This window comes from Cupressus sempervirens, chromosome 5 (assembly GCF_028749045.1).
Source record: "Cupressus sempervirens isolate cs-2001-9-10 chromosome 5, ASM2874904v1, whole genome shotgun sequence".
Classification (NCBI taxonomy): domain Eukaryota; kingdom Viridiplantae; phylum Streptophyta; class Pinopsida; order Cupressales; family Cupressaceae; genus Cupressus; species Cupressus sempervirens.
The window spans coordinates 939,513,578-939,533,481 of record NC_143122.1 but is presented as its reverse complement, the minus strand read 5'-3'; the positions used below and the strand labels follow the sequence as shown (position 1 = coordinate 939,533,481).

Genomic DNA, 19,904 nt, shown 5'->3' with positions numbered 1-19,904 from the left:
TAGTTGAATCCGTCAAATTGAACTTGGATTTATGAAGGAAATTCAAGTTTGTGATAATCTTCTTCATTTGCTTTGTAGGCGTGTTCATTTCCCTTGTTCTTTGCTCTTTGAATTCCATGTGGAGGACTTGAACTTGAATTTGGACTTCGTACTTCGTCTATTCTTGTCATCTTCCTTTCAAAATTCACCTTTAGTTTACCTTGCAAGACAAGAAAATGTTTTTATTAAGTTCATAAAATGGTGATGTATATATTACAATATTAGATAGTCGTCTATTATTAGTTAATGGTTATGCATTGTAAATATCTAGTTAGCTTTCACTTTTTTAGCTTTCTCTGTTAGATTAGAATGTTTCTATTCTTTACAATCATTTCCCAAGGAAACATCGTTTTATTCTTTTGAATATATTGACCTTTTTGTCTCTATTGATAACAAGCAAGTATTTACCAATTACTTCCGTAATATGGTATCAGAGTGTGGTTAAACTTTTTTTGAAAGTAAGAATTTCTTAATTGAAATTTTAGGATCATTATTTTCGAAATTATTCCGCACATACCTTCTTCCTCATATCTAGTCACGTCTAGGGTTTTGGTTTGCCTTGATCTTTGCTCAAGCTTACAAGTCTGAAAAATGCGATTTTGTTTCCTACCTGAAAATCACAGCCATTTGTAAATTGCGATTTGCTTGAGGAATATCATGCACATATAAGGCCTGTCTATCCTTGTTAGATATTCTGCTTGTGTTCTAGTTGTTGGGGATCATTTTTTGGTGAAAAATCGCGACATATAGTGTCGCTTTTCTGAGGACGTGCGTTTGGCGATTTTAGGGTGAAAATCTGCATGTTTTAGTATCAAATCTTCATCCCCACTACAGTCTCAGTCAAAACGTCCCTATTTTGAAAAAAAATTGGACAGTTCTTTTGCTTGCAACCACCATTTTTCCGCTATTTTTGACCTCCATGGTTGCGGACCTGGTTTTTTGCTTGAAACCCTAGTTTTTTGAGCTTGAAAAAATATTTTCTTTTCAGATTCTTGGTGGGTTTTTGGAGAGCTCAACTAGGTTGTCATCAATCTTTTTGGGTGCCTCGATTTTCGAGCCAAGAGATCTAGAAAACGACACCATATTCCCTTCTAGGTTTTTTGAGCTCTCTTCTAGGTCACTTCAATTTTTCTGGGTCTTCCATTTTTTTGCCTTGAAAAAAGTGCCTTCATAGATTTTCATTGAAAAACGTGCCATGGCATCTCTGACAAACATTTTGCTTGAGCACAACTCCAAATTCAACGGTTGAAATTATGGCACTTGGAAGCAGCGGATCATCACAATTTTTGAATATTGGAACATTGATCAACTTTTTTGGGTGTTATGAAGCGTCCGACTCCTCCTTGTCTTATTAGGATACATGGGATGTGAATAATCGGGAGGTAGTGATGCTTCTCAAATTATCTGTGGCTGATAATCAGCTTTCTCAAATTCCATCCGGCAAGACAGTTGCCGAGATCTGGAAACATCTCGAAGGTCTTCATGAGACTTCTGACAAAAGCAACGCCTTCTTTTTGAAAAACACTTTGTTTTCTATTGTCATTGGATGAGCGCAACTCACTCTAGGCACACCTGAATCGGATTCAAGAAATCTGTCATCAGTTACTTGCCATCGGTTGCAAGATGAAGGAAGAGGATATTGTGGTTATCACTCTTCGAAGTTTACCGAAATCTTATGAGCGTTTTATGGAGACAATCAACATCACATCTTCTGGAGTTGATTTGAAGTTCATTGATCTTTGCACCTTGCCGCTTTAGCAAGATCGGTGGAAACAATAGTTCGGTAGCAGCTCCAATTCCACCTCCACAGAGCAAGCCTTTGTTGCGAAATACTTTCTGAAGGATAAAGGCAAGTTTCAACAACCATCTTAGTAGAAGTCTTCTGCTCCAGCATCAGATGGGTTCCCAAAAGAAGAACATTCAATGCAACTACTGCCACAAGTTTGGCCACATGAAGGTTGAATGTCGGAAACACTTAGCTGCACAATCTAAGCAATTAGGTTCACAACCCAAAGCAAACAGTGCATAGCACAATGCCTTTTATGCCTTCATGGCTAAAAGACTTGCAGATCATGTAAAGTTGTTTGCTTGGTACATTGATTTAGGTTCCTCTCGTCATTTCACTCACCGTAGAGACTGGTTTACTGATTACTAGCCTTATTCAAACTCTGTTATTTTTGGTGGCGGAGAAGAGTACACGATTGTCAGCAAAAGGAACTTTCAGATTTAGTGTGCCAAGAGGAATCTCATATTCCTTGATGTGTACTACGTTTCAGGGATGGAACTAAATCTACTCTCAGTCAGTCAGTTGCTACGACATTCTCCACACTTGGCAGTCACTTTCAGTTCACATCAGGGCACCATCACTGATTGGGTGACTAAGTCGACTGTTGTGACTGTTGCAGTGGGTCTTGAGAATCATGGTCTTTTCATACTTATTGATTCTGGTGATTCTTAGGACTTAGCTATGGTTGCTTGTGGTCTTCTGTCAGCACACTTTGGCATCAACGATATGGGCACTTAAATGTGCATTATCTCTCACAGCTTGCTCGGGATGAGCTTGTTCTTGGATTACCAGAGATTCAGACTCAACAGTTTGGAGTTTGTGATGCATGCCAGGCTAGGAAGCAATATCACATACCTTCCACCAGTGGCGACTCATGGCAAGCTTCTCAGGTACTTCAGCTTGTACATGCTGATATCTACGGCCCTATGGCCACTCCTGTTTTTGGGTCCAGGTATTTTCTGTTGTTTGTTGATGATTTCAGTAGAAAAATGTGGGTGTATTTCCTTAAAAAGAAATCAGATGCATTTCCTGTATTTTAGAAGTTTAAACCTTTAGTTGAAATAGAGTCTAGGAAATCTATTATTACTCTTAGATCAGAGAATGGGGAGAAATTTTGTTTTAATGTTTTCTCTAGCTTCTTGGATACACATGGCATCAAATGCTAGTTAACCACACCCCACATGCCACAACGGAATAGTGTTGTTGAACGTCGGAATAGGACAATTACCGAGATGGCTTGATCCATGCTTGAACACATACATGTTCCGAAGAAGTTTTGGGCAAAAGAAGTCAACATTGCAATTTATTTGTTGAACTGGTCACCCACAGTGGCAGTCAAAGGTAAAACTCCGGAAGAGGCTTGGTCAGGTCACAAGCCCAGAATCAATCACTTGAAGGTTTTTGGCTCCCTTGCTTTTGTTTGGATCCCTGATGCGTCACGCACCAAGTTGGATGCCAAGAGTCAGAAACTCATGCTTGCTTGATATAGTAGTCTTCACAAAGCTTACTGCCTGATCGATTTTGAGACATCTTGTCTCATCTACAATCGTAATGTAGTCTTTGATGAGTAGAGAGGACCTTTCATGGTTGTTTCTCCCGTTCTTGATCTAGTAGACCAACCTATGCAGGATCATGACTTGGGAGTTTAGCTTCTATTAGGTACACCTAATGGGAGGGCTCCAGTAGTTAGCTCTAGTTAACCAGTGATACCTGTATAGACACCTTTGGCTTCTCTTGCAGGATCACCTCGCTTTGAAGATGCTTCACCTGAGTTTGATCCATATTCTTTTGAGGAGAAACTTGATCATCATGCATCTCTTGATACTAATGTTGGTCATTCTCCTATTTGGCCTAAGTGGTGGGCTAAGACACTTGTTGATCTTTGTGATTATGAACTCATTGATGGGTGAACTGCTGGGAAAAAGAGAAAAACTATAGATTCTGTTAACTTTGCTCTCATGGTCAACATTCACAGTGTGTTTGAACGTCAAACATTCTCCGAGGCTAAAGAAATTCCAGAGTGGGAACAGGCCATGCAATTTGAACCTTTTTTGATCTTGCACTAGGGAAGAAACCCATTGGTTTCAAATGGGTCTACAAAATCAAATACAAATCAGATGGTACTTTGGACAAGTACAAAGCTCGTTTAGTGGCAAAGGCCTTTTTCTCAGCGTCAGGGCATTGATTATGACGAGACCTTTGCTCCTACTGCAAAGATGAGCACCATCAGATTAGTGCTAGCCATGGCAGCACAATTTGGCTGGAAGGTCCATCGGATGGACGTCAAGAGTGCTTTCCTGAATGGTGATCTCCACGAAGAAGTCTACATGAGGTAGTCTCCTGGTTTCAAGGTTGCTAGAAAAGACCATCAGGTTCTCATATTGGTAAAAGTCCTCTATGGCTTGAAGCAAGCCCCTTGGGCATGGAACATAAAAATTGATAAGTATCTCAGTGATCAAGGTTTCAAGAGGAGTTCTTTAGACTCAAATCTGTACATCAAGACCACTGATAGTGACATCATCCTTTTGGTTATTTATGTGGATGATTTGATCATCACTAGTTGTTTGGCATCTCTGATTTAGGGAATCAAATAGAATTTATGCCAGTCTTTTGATATGACTGACCTTGGGCTTATGCATTATTGCCTAGTTGTTGAAGTTTGTAACAATCTTCTGGTATATTCATCTCTTAGTCCAAATATGCGAGGGCCCTGTTAGACAAATTTTGTATGCAGGATTGCAAGCTTGCATCAACACCTATGGAGAAAAGTCTCAAGTTATCCACAAAGTCTAATTCTCCTTCTGTTGATGATATCACATACATGCAACTAGTAGGCAGCCTCGTCTACCTCTCTGCTACTAGGCCTGATATCATTTTCACAGTCAGCTATATTTCACGCTTTATTACAGCTCCTAAGGCTGATCATTGGATGGCAGCAAAGCATGTGCTTCGTTATGTGAAGGGGACTTCAGATTATAGACTTTTGTATTCTCGAAGTTCTAATCCTAAACTCAGTGGGTTCATAGATTTAGATTGGGCAGGCTCTGTTGATGATAAAAAGTCAACTTCTGGATATGTGTTCAATTTGGGATTGGGTGCAGTCACATGGACCAGTAAGAAGCAACAGGCAGTTTCTCTCTCCTTTATAGAGGCCGAATACAAAGGGATTGTTAAGGCAGGATGTGAAGTTGTTTGGCTTCGTCGGATGGTTGGGGATATGCAGATGTCACCAGTAGGACCGACTATTCTGTTTGTTGATAATGAAGACGTTATCAAGTTAGCACAAAATCTAGTCTTCCATGAACGAACGAAGCATGTGGATGTTCATTGTCATTACATACGATAGCTGGTTGAAGACGGGACTATAGATTTGCAGTATGTTCCTACCATAGATCAAACCACAAACATTCTCACCAAGCCTCTTGGTCCTGATAAGTTTCTAAAATTCGGAGGATAGCTTGGTGTTCTAGATAGATTAACCATTAAGAGAGGATATTACAATAATAGATAGTTGTCTATTATTAATTAATAGTTATTTATTGTAAATATCTAGTTAGCTTTAGTTTACTTTCGCTTTTTTAGCTTCCTCTGTTAGAATAGAATGTTTCTATTCTTTATGATCGTTTCCTAAGGAAACATTGTTTTATTCTTTTGTATATATTGACCTTTTGGTCTCTATTAATAACAAACAAGTATTTACCAATTAATTCCGTAATAGTATAAACAATATAAAGCATTCCATCTAATCTTAGCATTGCATTTGTATTTGGATTAATCCATGCATTAACATTGAACAAATCCCAATCCTACTTGAATTCCCATTTAAAATGTCATCTTAAATGTTTACCTTGCTGGCTGATATAAAAAACTTGAGTGCGCACATAATTTCATGTTTTCATGTTCAAAGCTGTCTTATCATTGCACCTTGTCTTTGCCTCATATTGTCTTCGCTTTGTTTTGCCATGCTTCAATCCTTTTACAACTAGATATTTCATTTTTTCTCAAGGATGAGGACTTAGACCTCAAATTAAGGTTGCCAATGTCATATCAGAGCCTAGACTTCTTAGGATTGAAGCCTTGTTAAAAATTTCATGCCTCTATTGGCTTCACTCTCATGACTTCCATCTAGACCCGATCAAACTAAGCCTCATGATCTGTGTTGAGTTTTGTAGCTGTGAGGTTGATCTCACCAAGTTTTTTTATTCAGTATTTATTCTCCATACTGTTTGTGTTGTGTTTTTCATCTCTCTGGGAGTACATTGTGTTGATCTTGATGTTTGTTTCACAACTGGAGTTTATCATGTGCCCTATAGTTTTGTTGACTTAGCAGAAATGTTCATGTCTTTTGATGATTTGGCATTATCATCATCATCTCAACTTTACCGGCAACACAAACTTCCATTTGTTATTTTCAAATGTCCGTTGTAACTGGCAGTGATGGTTCATTCCTCTCCACTGTCAGTTTCATGTCTCTTTATTCACACTTAATTTGTGGCAATAAAACAATTTTGTAACTGCCGTCTAAGTGCTACAGGCATTGATTCATCTTGGTAGCATGGTTATTTGTTGAAGAGAGTTTTCTTTGAAGCTTCTGCCATGCAAACGAGAAGAACAAATTATCTTCTCTGTCGGATACATTTGCAAATGAGTTCTCTCTCTTTTTTGGCATTTTTCTGAGTCTACAAGTGCCGTGTGAAGTTATTACTCTTTCTGAAGAGTATCAGTTTTGTCTCATTCTGCAAAAGCAATATATGGTTATTTATAAGAGGGGGTCCCCACTTGCAATGGAGTGACAGTGTGAAAAGGTCACAACAGGACCACAAGCCCAAATTGGAGAGAGGATGCCAATATTACATGTGGAATTGAGCTCGGGTGGACAAAACCAGATGCCGGAGGCAATACATGCTAAAATAGGGCGTAGGTAGGAGAAAAGTTTCATAGTGATGCAATTTCTGATGCTACAGTTTATTTATGCGAAGCAGTTGTTCTTAGAGTATGATTTTTTCGTTATTCTGTGTCGGGCAGTTTTCTCTTTCCTCTTTATACGAACTTGAATGTTTGCAACTTGAGAAAATGAAATAAATTATATTATTAAATTGGTATTATGCTGATCAGTAGGTAATATGAGTAGTCTGTAAGTGGTTTGATAAATTTGTGGAGTAATAATTGGAAGAAATGTTTTTCGAGAACAAGTACAGAGAAATTGGCCTTGTAGTGAAACTGCAGTAAAAATTACCTTGGGAAAGCTCCTCATAAGTTGCCATTTTTTGTTCATACATTCATTCTATTATTTCCTAGAGTTTGCTTTTCTGAGTGACAATTCTCGTTACGCCTAAAAATTTCTATCTACTGCCAACTTAAATTTTAATGCACAATTTGAGACATGTTAGTGAAAAACTTTGTAAAGTTGTGCTCTTTCTTCACATGCATTTAAAACAATTTTTAGCAAATAATAAATGAAAGCTAATTAATTGTACATGGAAAGTTTTGATAAGCTGGGGGATTTTCAAAGCTAATTGGTGCTGGTCATCTTTGGCGGACCAATATTAGCATCTCCTCTATGTCTAATGCCATTGTCCTTTAAAGGGTATGATCCATGTACTGAGCATTTATTTGTTTGTTTCTCAACTTGGTTTTCATGTTTGCAGTTTATGCTTTATAACATCTTCAAATATTTACATCTGATGCATAAAGTGGAGAAAACGGAAGAAACTTTAAGGGCTATACAGAAATATGGTACCTTTGACAAGTGAATCCTTGCAACAATAGTCAATAATCATATGGTATTGTGGATGAATAGTGATTTTCTGTTCCCTTGCATTCTAAAGAGACCATTGTGTATGCTTTCCTAACTCAAAAAATGTATCTACTATGAATGATATTTGGTATATTGAAAACTTCAGATGAAGTGAGTTTATTAGTTTGCTTCTTGTTCCATTGTTGATGCTGAATTGAAATCCACAATGAATTCCATGTTGCTTTTAGTTTTTGTATATTGCAGTTTGAGCCGTGTTCTGAAATTTGTTGTTTATACTTTATAGTGATAGTCAGGCCTTTGTATTACTATTTTTCTGTAAAATCTAGCTATCTCTGTTACTATAGACAGTATCTATTGCTTCAATATACATGTTATTCTTTCTGTCATGCTTAATCACAATGACTAGCATCTACAGATGTACATGATAATACTCTTTTAATACATTGTCAGGGTGTGACAGGGTGCTGTCATTAGTCAATTAAAGTCTGATTTGGAAAGACAGCAAGAGGAGATCAACGCTCAGGTGGTAAGTTACAGTTGCGTGATTCAGACTGTTGATTCTACACATTTCATTAATTTATCATGTATCCATTGTAGTCTAGTCTATAAGAAGGTTTTGCATTTTGCCTAAAAAGTGTGCTCTTTTTTCATTATGAAAAACAGGTATTAATCTATGATAAGTTTTAGGATGTTGTTTCTCTGCAATTGCCATATAGCTGCAGATGTTTCTGAAAAGTCTATCAGTCAGTCTTTTATTAATGCACTTTCTGTTGGCTAGAGACTATACATTAATGTATTGATAAAACCATGAAAATAACAAGTGTCATTTTCTTTGGATCAGGTCTCAAAAGATTGATATTTAAATATTTTATATCCAGTCTATAGCATTAGAGAGCTTAACACTTTGAATACTTGATTCCTTTAAGTTCATTTCATGGATTTAGCTAGTTTGTTTGACTTCACCAAGTATTATTTATTTTTAAGCTGGAGATTGTTTGGTATCTTAAGTAGACATTAGATAGTAACTGTATAGGATCAGCTTGCAAATGCCCGGGACTGAATGTTTGAGACAGTGTATTAATGCACCTGTAAGGATCGTATTGATTGCTTGAAGAATTCTGTATTCATTGCCTGAGAAATTCTTTCTTAAAGAGGATGCACTACTTGAAAATTTTGTTACCTTATTATGCTTAGTGTCAGGTTTTTTGTGACATTTATGCCTATAACTCTCTACAAAAAATAAATTCACGAGATTTCTTTATGTTTATTAATACATGATTTCTTCCAGTTTCCAGAATGGGGAGATTCCGGGTCAAGGTTTTAGGGATGGCAGGGGATGGATTTTAAAAAACTTCAATAAACTTAAGCCTGATGGAATTTCAAATAGAAAATACAGTGTGCTGCATCTGCAATGACAGTCCTAGCCCATTTAGGTTTTTAGCATTATTGATATCTTATGCACCAAATGAGCAGGCTGTCTAGTTCATGAAAAGTGGACTCTCCCCTCCAAGTCCCTAAGTTCTCGGGACATTGAGGATGTGTCTGCAGGAACACAAAAACTTTAATACCCTTTTAAGTTTATGTTAGTGCCATCTGTCACACTTATTATATTCATTGACGCAGTATGCTGATCCAGAGTTAGTACTGCTTTCTTTTTCATTTAGATGATTTGTTTTATATTTATGATGAAGCCTTTGGTAGTATATTTATGACACATAAATCTGGACATTACAGTTGATGAGCTTCTTGTTGTACATTATTTTTCTCACTAATGCAACCATAAATCTTAAAAAATGTATGATGTGTTGATGCCTTGAGGGCCAACGTTTACCTGGTTAACATGTTGCTGTTTTGTGAGGCAGTTGGTACTAAATACATTGAAAATGGAGTTTGACAATGCACAGCTTGAGTGCAGCGCTGCAGATGAGCGGGCAAAGATGCTTGCTTCTGAAGTCATTAGTTTAGAAGAAAAGGTATTTGTTTGAGGTTCTGAAGTTTTTTTTGGTTTGTTTACCATATGGTTGGATTTTCCTCTACTCGTGTTTTTCCTATAGTAACTGTGAAGAAATTCATCTATTTTAGAATTTGGGCTTAATAATCTCATTTGCTCAAATGAATCTTATTGGTAGTTAGTAAAAGACTGCCTGATGAAAATAAATCATATGATAATTGTATTCTCATTATAACTGTAGCTTAGTGAAATTAATGCCTGCTATACTTAATTTGAGCTCTGAAAGATCCGTTTAAGTACATACTGAACATTATCTTTCATCAGCGTTATCCACTGTTCAAAGAAACTTCGTTCCATCCATTCTCTAATGTTTTTGTAAGTTTTATATTAGAGTTCATCTGCCACATTGTTTGTCAATGATGGATCTTAGTTTTAGTTCATATAGTTTCTCTGTAATGTGCTGTTAATCCAAGTAATCACTACTACTGTCAAATGCTAAGGATACCTAGAGCGATATTGCTGAGAATTATGGAAATAAGCCTAAGGACAAATAGATGAATTACCCAATCGTCTTATATAATGGTAGGGTTGACATGAAAAGCTAATATGGTAGAAAACATTTCTTCAAGAAAATATGGTTTGATCAAGCAGTTCTGTTTCCTTAACTACAATATGATTAATGACTCAAATTATTCAACAAAATATGAGCAAGAATTTCAAGGTTGTATAACACATTGTAATTAAACCTCATTACACTTCGACGGGGATGCCTCCCATAGTCTTCAGTAATTACACAATACTCAATAATAAATATCATGACACATAAATGACGCTTAGACTTCAGATGCCTCCAAGACTGACTGAACCACCTATTTAAGACTATATAATCTAATCAAGAGTAAAGGTAGCCACAGAAGTACTATTCCTACTAAACCCTATGCACCTATAAGATTAAGGATGTAACATCCCCCCTCCTCCTCATGCAAGTATTACACTTGATGCCAGTCAATTCAAATTGTGAATGTTTCTACATAAGTCTTTATCTTCCCATGTGGTAGCCTCAACAAGCAAATAAGTTCATTCATTATGGTTTTCTATGATTTTTTGAGTCCAAAGCTTCTTCATGTGTGTTTTAAAATTAAACACAGCCTTCAAGCTAGGTTGTCCTTATACATCTAGCTCAGGTAGCACTGACTGTGTTGAAAATTTATGTTGTTACCTTAGTGTCTTATTTCTTTTGTATGCAATTGCTGATATCTCTTGTTGGTGATAAATGCGTTTTCTATAGCTCTGACCTTTGGATGCATCTTCAAGGAAGAGGTGGATGGATGGTGAATAGTGTGCTATTTGTGGCACATCCTCAACAAATGCTACGTACACTCCTATAATTGATGTAGATATGTTTGTATGGAAACCTTGATTGGTCTTCTCTTTGCATGTCCATCAATTGCAATGTCTGTTAGACGAGGACGTGTTTCCTGTCTCCAAGAGTCTTGTCCTTGTCCCTGAAATGTTTGGGGGACAATGGGATGAAAAGGAAATGTCCCCCAGCCATTGTTGGTTTCAAAAAGCTGAAGGAAACGTCCCTTTGACATCTGCGAACAACTAGTTCCTGAAATGCCTAGGGGACATTTGGAATGTCCCCTATCTATCCCTAAACTGAAAGTGTCCCCTACACATTTAGATGACTTTGACATTAAGCGGCAATTTGGGGGGCCCACAAGGTTCAAATTTTGTGTCCATGGACAATAAAATTTGAATGAAGTTGAGCATGGTAAAAAGTTCTACAAAAATATTCATGTCTAAATGTGTTTAAAATTTTAATTTAAATTAAATAAATTTATCAAATTTTATATGTTAGACAAAATATTATTCTAATGTTTAGTTAAATTTTTTAATATTCATCATAACAAACATTTTAAAGTTTTATCTAAGTTACCGGTTTGAGATCGATTCAAAATACGGGATTGAAGAACCAGTTCGCTGGTATGGCTAAATTTTGGAAAGGGTTTTGGGTTTGTTCGTACAAAAACATGTAAAAATTATTAAAAAATTATATATACATGATTATGAAGCCTAGAAGCATAGAGTATCATAAAATCACATGATTTAATCATTTAAACAACAAAAAGACTATAGGCATAAATTTTAAACATGTAAGTTGTAATCATAGCATCATGAATCAAGATCATACCATCATATATTTCAATTTTCAAGTTCAACATCAAAGATTCAAAACATTAAAATTAAATTATGATCCATGAATCATAACAACAAGTTCAAGGATCATTGTTTCAAGTTCAAGTTTCAACTAATCAAAATGTATTAAATTTTAATATTCATCATATTCATATTCATCATCATTATCATCATCATCATCATCATCTTCTTCTTCTTCTTTCTTCTTTTCTCCTACTGCTTCCACTTTAGTTGACTCAGTAATAGATGTAGCAATGAGACACAAACACTTCAATATAGTTCAAAATTCAATCTTCCAACTCCTCCTTGTTTGCTCAATCACCTATTTGCTCTCAAAATCACCTATGTGCACACCACAAATGATGTTAGAAGCAAAAATAGCCTATATACATTCACTTTATAGGGTTGTGGAACTCAAAACAATATCAAACATGTTGTAAAAAATGACTTAGAAGTCATCTGTGTTGATGTATAGCATCAGGTGAAGTAATTTTTGTGTATTGGAAATCATGACTTAATAAATTCTGTTTTATTGGTGAAATATATATACATATACACACACACACACACACACACACACTTATGTGATTTTATATATATATATATATATATAAAATATGACTTCAATTATTCACAAGATAAATCGGGCTTATGTCTTGAGATCACACATATCAGGTTTATGTTCTGAAGAAGACTATTGGGGCTTTGTATCTACCACCGATTGCAAGGAAACAAGTTATATAAACATTGATTGCAAGAGAACATGTTATGTATGTGATTGATAATAATTGTTAAAGTGGCAAACTAATACTTAGTCATGCCCACATAGAGGCATGACCCACGTAGAGTCATGTCTCTATGGGGACATGACTCTCCATCTTTTTATATATCTGCTGAGCAAGACATTGGGATTAATATCAATCTATGACATACAAGTCCCAGTGATCTACTCCTCTTCTCTGCAGGTTATTACAGTTAATCTCATCATACTCCATTGGTGCACAATACTAAAGATTACTATACATCGATTGAATTTGAAGATTATATCAACAGCTATCCAAAAACAAAGATCTGCATCATTCCTTTTACAGGCTGAGATACCAAGTAAGGATATTTGTAATTGTTCAATTCTGATATAATAGTTTTCTCTCTATCAGAGATCCTTAAAACTAACTTGGTATTAGAGCCATCTTGATAAGAAATTCTATTATTCAGAATTAAAACTAAAATCTCAGATTTCAATATTAGAATTTTTTATTCTCTATTTGAAATGGTTAATCACATAAGATTAGGGGATAGACTTGAGGGAGCATCAAGCTTTCCATCATGGAAAATTCAAGTCATGATAGTACTAAGAGAAATTGAATTAGAAGAGTATATAGAATTAAACAAATCTATTCCTGAAAATGAATCAGATAAAACAACATGGAAAAGACACAACAACAAGGCCATGAAAATTATTATAGACTCGGTGAAGGATCATATTCTTCCTTCTATATCGATTCTTAAAATTGCTTTTGAGATGTTCTCCATTATAAAGAATACTTTTGAAATTAATAACACAAACAGATTGCTAACATTGAAGCAAGATCTACTATATGTTAAGATGAATAATGGAGAAACTGTTATGTCCTATTTCCTAAGAATCTCAGAATTTAAAGATCAACTTGTGACCATTGGAAATGAAGTGGATGACAAATAACTTAGCATTATAGCCCTAAAAGGACTACCACTGTCTTGGGAGACATTTATTCGTGAACGAAGTTCTCGACCACATCTTCCTAAGTTTGAACTACTCAAAAACGAATGCACTCAAGAAGAGTCAAGATTAATTACAAGAGGAATCATTTCAAATCAAGAGGGAGAATTTCAAGCTCTTCAAGCCAGTACCAATAATAAGGGAAAAAAAGGGAATTCATCAAAACAACAAGGAATTCAACAAATCATACAGGAAAAGAGATTGGTCCAAAGTACAATGCTTCAAATGTGACAAATTTGGTCACACTCATAACTTCTGTCCAGAACGGGAGAAAATTGTAAGCGGCCCTAGCAAAAGTTAAGTATGAAAAGGATGAAAATCTTGCATTTGAAATTGTTGAACAAAGAGATAAAATGGAACAAGAATCCCAAAGTGAGGAATCAGAGGGAGAGTAATACAGTTCCAAAGTTCGAATACATAAGTGGCATATGCAATGTTGTACTGAGATATATTAGTTATCTATAAATTCAATTTTTGAATCAAAGATATGGTATATCAAGATTGATGAGCAAACAACATATATTCTTACTAAACCTCTTGCCAATGTTGAATTGGAATATTTTAGAGATAAACTTGATCAAATTGTAATTTTTGAATATTGAACTTAAGTTTCAATTTATGTGTGTTTATGCTTCTATGGTTGTTTAGTTGCATCAGATATGTAATGAAAGGTGACGATCTTTCTAGAGATATATATTCAAAAGGTAATCTTTTGTAAGGTGACGATCTTGCAAATGATAGGCTTGTTATCATGACAATTTTGTTCCAGTTACGCCAGAAGTCATTGATAACGAATGCATTATAATTACTCTAGATATTGTTTCGAACAATTAGAGATCATAATATATGTTATGATAGTGCTCATAGCATGGTGATTTAAGTTATATGACAAGTCACTATTTCAGAGTGTTAAAGTCGGATAATGTGTTATGTACAAATGTTCTGTACTTTGATAATTTTTTAAGGAATCTATTACTTCTCCCTTGCTACGAGGTAGTGTTGATGTATAGCATTAGGTGAAGTAATATTGTGTATTTGAAATCATGATTTAATGAATTCTGTTTTACTGGTGAAATATATATTACATATATATCTATACACACACACACACTAGTATGATTTTATATATATATGACTAATATTATTCACAAGATAAATCGGGCTTATGTCTTGAGATCATACATATCGGGTTTATGTTTTGAAGAAGACTATTGAGACTTTGTATCTACCACCAGTTGCAAGGAAACAAGTTATATAAATACCGATTGCAAGAGAACATGTTATGTATATGATCGATAATAATTGTTAAAGTGGCAAACTAATAATTAGTCATGCACGTAGAGGCATGTCTCTACGGGGATATGACTCCATCTTTATATATGTCTGCCGAGCAATACATTGGGATCAATATCAATCTACGACATATAAGTTCTAGTGATCTACTCCTCTTCTCTACAGGTTATTACAGTGAATCTCATCAATACTCCATTGGTGCACAATATTGAAGATTAGTATACATCAATTGAATTTGAAGATTATATCAACTGCCATCCAAAGACAAAGATCTGCATCATTCGTTCTACAGTCCGAGATACCAAGTAAGGATATTTGTAATTGTTCAATTCTGATATAATAGTTTTCTTTCTATCAAAGATCCTTAAACCTAACAATTTGCCACTAGAAATTTGTCTGGGTTCAATGCAAATTTGATTTGGGCACATCAAATTCCCTTGGGTTCGAATTTCCAACCCGTGGGTTCGAACTACCCCCTCCCAAATGGAACCCTACTCGAATTTGGAGCGAACCGAACCAGTATTTCGAACTGGGTCAAACCCAGACGTGGTTCTGAGTGCAAACCAGTGAACTCGAGTAACTAAGAGTTTTATGTATTAAATAAAAACATGTTAATTTTTTTTATTAAACAAAAATATTGTAATTATAAATTTAATTTAATATATATTAAATATATAATTAACAGTATAAAAAAATTCAAGTCAATATTGTCAAATTTATATTTACATAGGCTGTGCCTATAGCCTCTTATGTTTTGATGTTTGAGACATTTTGATTTGGATATTTATATTGATAAACTATGGCTTTGACGATTGAGACTATTGTTATATTGCTGTTCATATTGCCTTGTTTTTATCAATTATTGACATTCTCTCTCTCTCTCTCTCTCTATATATATATATATATATATTTTTTTTTTTTGAAATAGGGGTAAAAATTTATTCAATCAAATCCAGATTACAAAGCAAAGGCCAGAGGCCCACAACAACACTATATATTCCTATCTTCCAATAGCAGTTGATCAACAATCTCACAATATTCCCAAGGTAACTCATCCCTTCCATTAATATCCCAACTATCCACGTTCTCCGAAGCCCACTTCGCCAAACAATCCGCAACTTTGTTCCATTCACGAGGGATATGACGAAAGGAGACAGAGTCCAAGGAGCTACATAAGCTCAATATTTGTTTGGCCAAAGAGGCTAATCTCCAATTAACATTCACCAAGCTCTGGTTATTTAACATATCAACAACAATCTGCAAGTCAGACTCACATATGATCTTTTTCCAGCCTAAAGAGCATCCTCTCTCCACAACAATCTTAATAGCAAGGGCCTCCATCAAATTATTAGAATGTTGACCCTTGTAAATAGACAACATAAAAACCGCACCACCATCACTACCTCTACCTATAGCTCCAATACCAGCATAGCTAGGATTTCCCCGAGAAGACCCATCAGTATTAATCTTCAAGATCCCAGCTGGGGGAGGGGTCCATCGCCCATCCCTACAAGCACGTTGCTTGCCATGGCACGACCGTTTTCGAAGAGTGCATCCCCGATTATTGCCATCCAGGTTTAAATTCCTCACAATAGTTTGTTCCCCAGGATCTATACTTTCGGAGATGTCACACTTAGCAAAAATAGTCTCTTGCAACTTACTAAGAATCTTCCTCCACAACTGCAGGCTATCTAACTTTGAGTCACAAAAAATCTTGCGATTCCTCTCCAACCAAAGGTTCTAGAGAATAAAAATTGGCCCATCCATCCAGGCACTCTGCGAGAAAGAAGTCTTTGCTGGAGGTTTGCCCAAACTTTCCCAAAAGTCAATGAGAGAAGTTGCATGAATACAACCATGACTCCACGCCTCCCACCATCTATGCCATATTTCCTTTGAAAAGGGGTAGAGAAAAAACAAGTGAGAGATGCACTCCTCATTATGTGAACATAAGAAACATACAGAAGGTCCCTAAAAGCCTCTTTTGCGAAGATTCTCCCATGTAAGACATTTCTTCTGGGCTAGCAACCATAAGAAGAAATTGCATTTGGGCCAGGAAAAGTTATTCCAAACCTTCTTCCACCAATGCACTTCAGTTGTACCATGTAGTTTCCTGTCCAACATAGCATAGCCTTGAGCCACAGAGAATTTGCCTTTTGGACTAGGATCCCAAGCCAGAACATCCCTCCCCTTAAGAGAGCTACAAAACCTATTCTCCAACACATAAGCGAGAAGAGCGCGATCCTCATCAGAGCCACCTATAGGCCACTCCTTGACAGTCTTAAAATGCTCCACCTTAAACCAGCCAGCATTAGTGAAAATGTGGTAGAGGGGCTGAAGCTGGGGAAAGCTAGAGAGCATGGGCAGATGGCCATCCCAAGAATCCTGCCAAAACAGAGCATCTAAGCCTCCATTGCAAATCCAAAAGAGGCCTTCCTTAATCAGCTGAGCGCCCTTCTCAAGGGTATTCCAAACATAAGAACCTTTACCCAACAAAGCAAGATGTGATACATCTGAACTATCAGCACCAGGAAAATACTTGTGAGTAATAATCTTGGCCCAATCTGAGTGCTGATTGTTGCAACACCTCCAATACAACTTAGTAGCTAGAGTCGTGACAACAAGTGCCATAGACCTAAGCCCCAGGCCCCCTGCATACTTTGGCCTGCAGACACACTCCCACTTAACTCCACTTCAATGAGAGAAGGGTACCCGACCAAAGAAACTGCCGAGAAAGAGCATCAAAATCCCTTACAAAGGTGGAAGGGGGAACTTGCACACAACACCTGTAAATAGGGAGAGATTGCACCACAGTCTTAAGAAGAATCACTCTGCTAGCAGAAGAAAGCCACCTATGAGTCCAATGACTGACTTTACTCTGGAATTTATCGAAAATCCCCTGCCAATACACTCTATATTGAGATCCCAAAACCAAGGGGACTCCAAGGTATAGCAGGGGAAGAGAACCAATTTGAAATCTGAGGATCCTAGCAACCCTGTTTTGAATAGGCTGAGGGGTATTGAAAAAGAAAATGGAAGATTTGTCATCATTAATACACTGACCTGAAGCCTTCAAATAAATGTCTAAGGCTCTCCTGAAATTTATAGCTTCACTAACTCTAGCCATGCCCATCAACGTCGTATCATCCACAACCTGAAAGTGAGAATAAGAAGGAAGAAAGTCATTCCAACTCCAACCTTGAATAAGGCCTTGCCCCACTTGAGATTTAATAAATCTTCCAAGACCCTTTGCCATGATAATGAATAAATAAGGAGATAAAGGATCCCCTTGCCAAAGTCCTCGAGAAGCACTAAACAAATCTGATGGTTCCCCATTTATAATAACAGAAAAGGAAGAGGAGGTCACACAACTCAGATTCCAATTAACCCATTCCTCAGCAAAGCCAAACGCCAAGAGAACTTTTTGTAAGAATTCCCAGCTCACCCGATCATAAGCTTTAGCCATGTCAAGCTTCATGAACATAGCCCTCTCCTTCGAATTAGCCATAGAATGAATAGCTTCCATTGCAACCACAACACCATCCAGAATTTGTCTTCCCACAACAAAACCCCCCTGCTCTGGGGAGATCAGAGTGCTGAGGAGCAGCTTAAGTCTCTCCACAATCAGCTTTGTGATGATTTCATAGACAACATTACAAAGTACAATAGGTCTAAAATGAGCCAACTGATTAGCCCCCTCCTACTTAGGTATGAGAACCAAAAAAGTAGAATTCATGGACTTGAGCATCTACTTATTCCTATGAGACTCTTGAACCACCTCAAGGAGATCTAACTTAATTATTTCCCAGAATTCTTGAAAGAACTCAATCAGAAATCCATCAGGGCAGGGAGCCTTACCTTTTTTCATGTTAAACACCACTTTCTCCACTTAAGATAGTAGAATAGGATGTAAAAGGGCCTCATTCATCTCCACAGAGACCAGGTGAGCCACAGAGACCAGGTGAGGAATGCAATCCAAGATTACCCTTTCCTTAGCCCTAGCATCAAGATCCTCCTTAGAAAAGGGATTTGAAAAATAGTTGACTGCTGCCTTGGAAATATCAACATTGGAAGCAAGATGAATCCCTTCAGGTGTGATCAAGGAGGATAAAGAATTCCCCTGTCTCCGAGCCTTGACCGAGTTATGAAAAAAAGCAGTGTTCTTGTCCCCCTCCTGAAGCCAATCAATATGAGATTTTTGCTTCCAAAAGATCTCCTCCCGAAGCTCCCACTCTTCTAAGCCTTTAAGAGCTGAGGACTCCGCTTCACTTAGAATAAAGGTCCTCCCTTGATCCTGAATCAACCGAGTGATGTTGTCTAACTTGGCCTAAGCGGCTATCCTTTGAGCCTGTAGGTTCCCAAAACATTGTTTATTCCACTTCTTAAGCCTGTACTTAACATGTTGAAGCCTCTTATAGAAAGTAAACATTGCTGTCCCATGGGTAGGCATCCCCTCATACCACCAATCCATCATAAGATCCTGCAAAGACTGATCTCTTAACCACATTAACTGAAATTTAAAAGAGGGGTTCTTGGTGACTCCATAAGTAATAATTGAGAGCTTGATAGGCCAATGATTAGAGCCTCTCCAATCAAGAATTTCTGAATTAGTGATCAACTTGCTGTTCATCCAATAATAGGAAACCAAAAATCTATCTAGCCTTTCTGAGATAGCCTTAGCACCACACCTCCTATTATTCCATGTAAAGACACCATTAGTTGGCTTCACATCAATGAGATTCAAGGAGTCTATCATATCCCTGAAAAGATTTGCAGAGGGGTCCAACCTAGCAACTCCTCGTTTTTCATCTAAGCTGGTAACAGAGTTAAAATCACCAGCCAAGATCCATGGGAGAAATGGGTCCAGGGCCCAAATGTAGCTAATATGAGCCCAAAGATTTGACTTTCCTGAAATATCAGTAGGAGCATAAATATTAGACAGAAGGCACCTTTCCCTAGTCACCAAACAAGATGCAACCAAAGAGATAGAGGATCGACTAGAAATCCACGATAAGGGAAGAACTTTTCTTGGGTTCCAGAAGCAAGCAACCCCTCTTGAACTGTTCCGAGCTCCCACCCCTTGCCAATTGCCCTGGGGCTAGATATGTGAAGCACAACTGGC

The 19,904-nt window shown here is 36.9% G+C and overlaps 1 protein-coding gene across 4 annotated transcripts in view; it reads left to right on the top strand.

The window, feature by feature from the left end:
- BLI (protein BLISTER) overlaps positions 1 to 19,904 on the top strand; it is a 57,649-nt gene that overhangs the window by 23,133 nt on the left and 14,612 nt on the right. For all 4 annotated transcript variants that reach the window (XM_089833019.1, XM_089833017.1, XM_089833018.1 and 1 more), the window contains exons 5-6: positions 8,044 to 8,109; positions 9,446 to 9,556. In XM_089833019.1, coding sequence (XP_089689145.1) covers positions 8,044 to 8,109; positions 9,446 to 9,556 — 177 coding nt within the window. The remainder of the gene's footprint in view (positions 1 to 8,043; positions 8,110 to 9,445; positions 9,557 to 19,904) is intronic.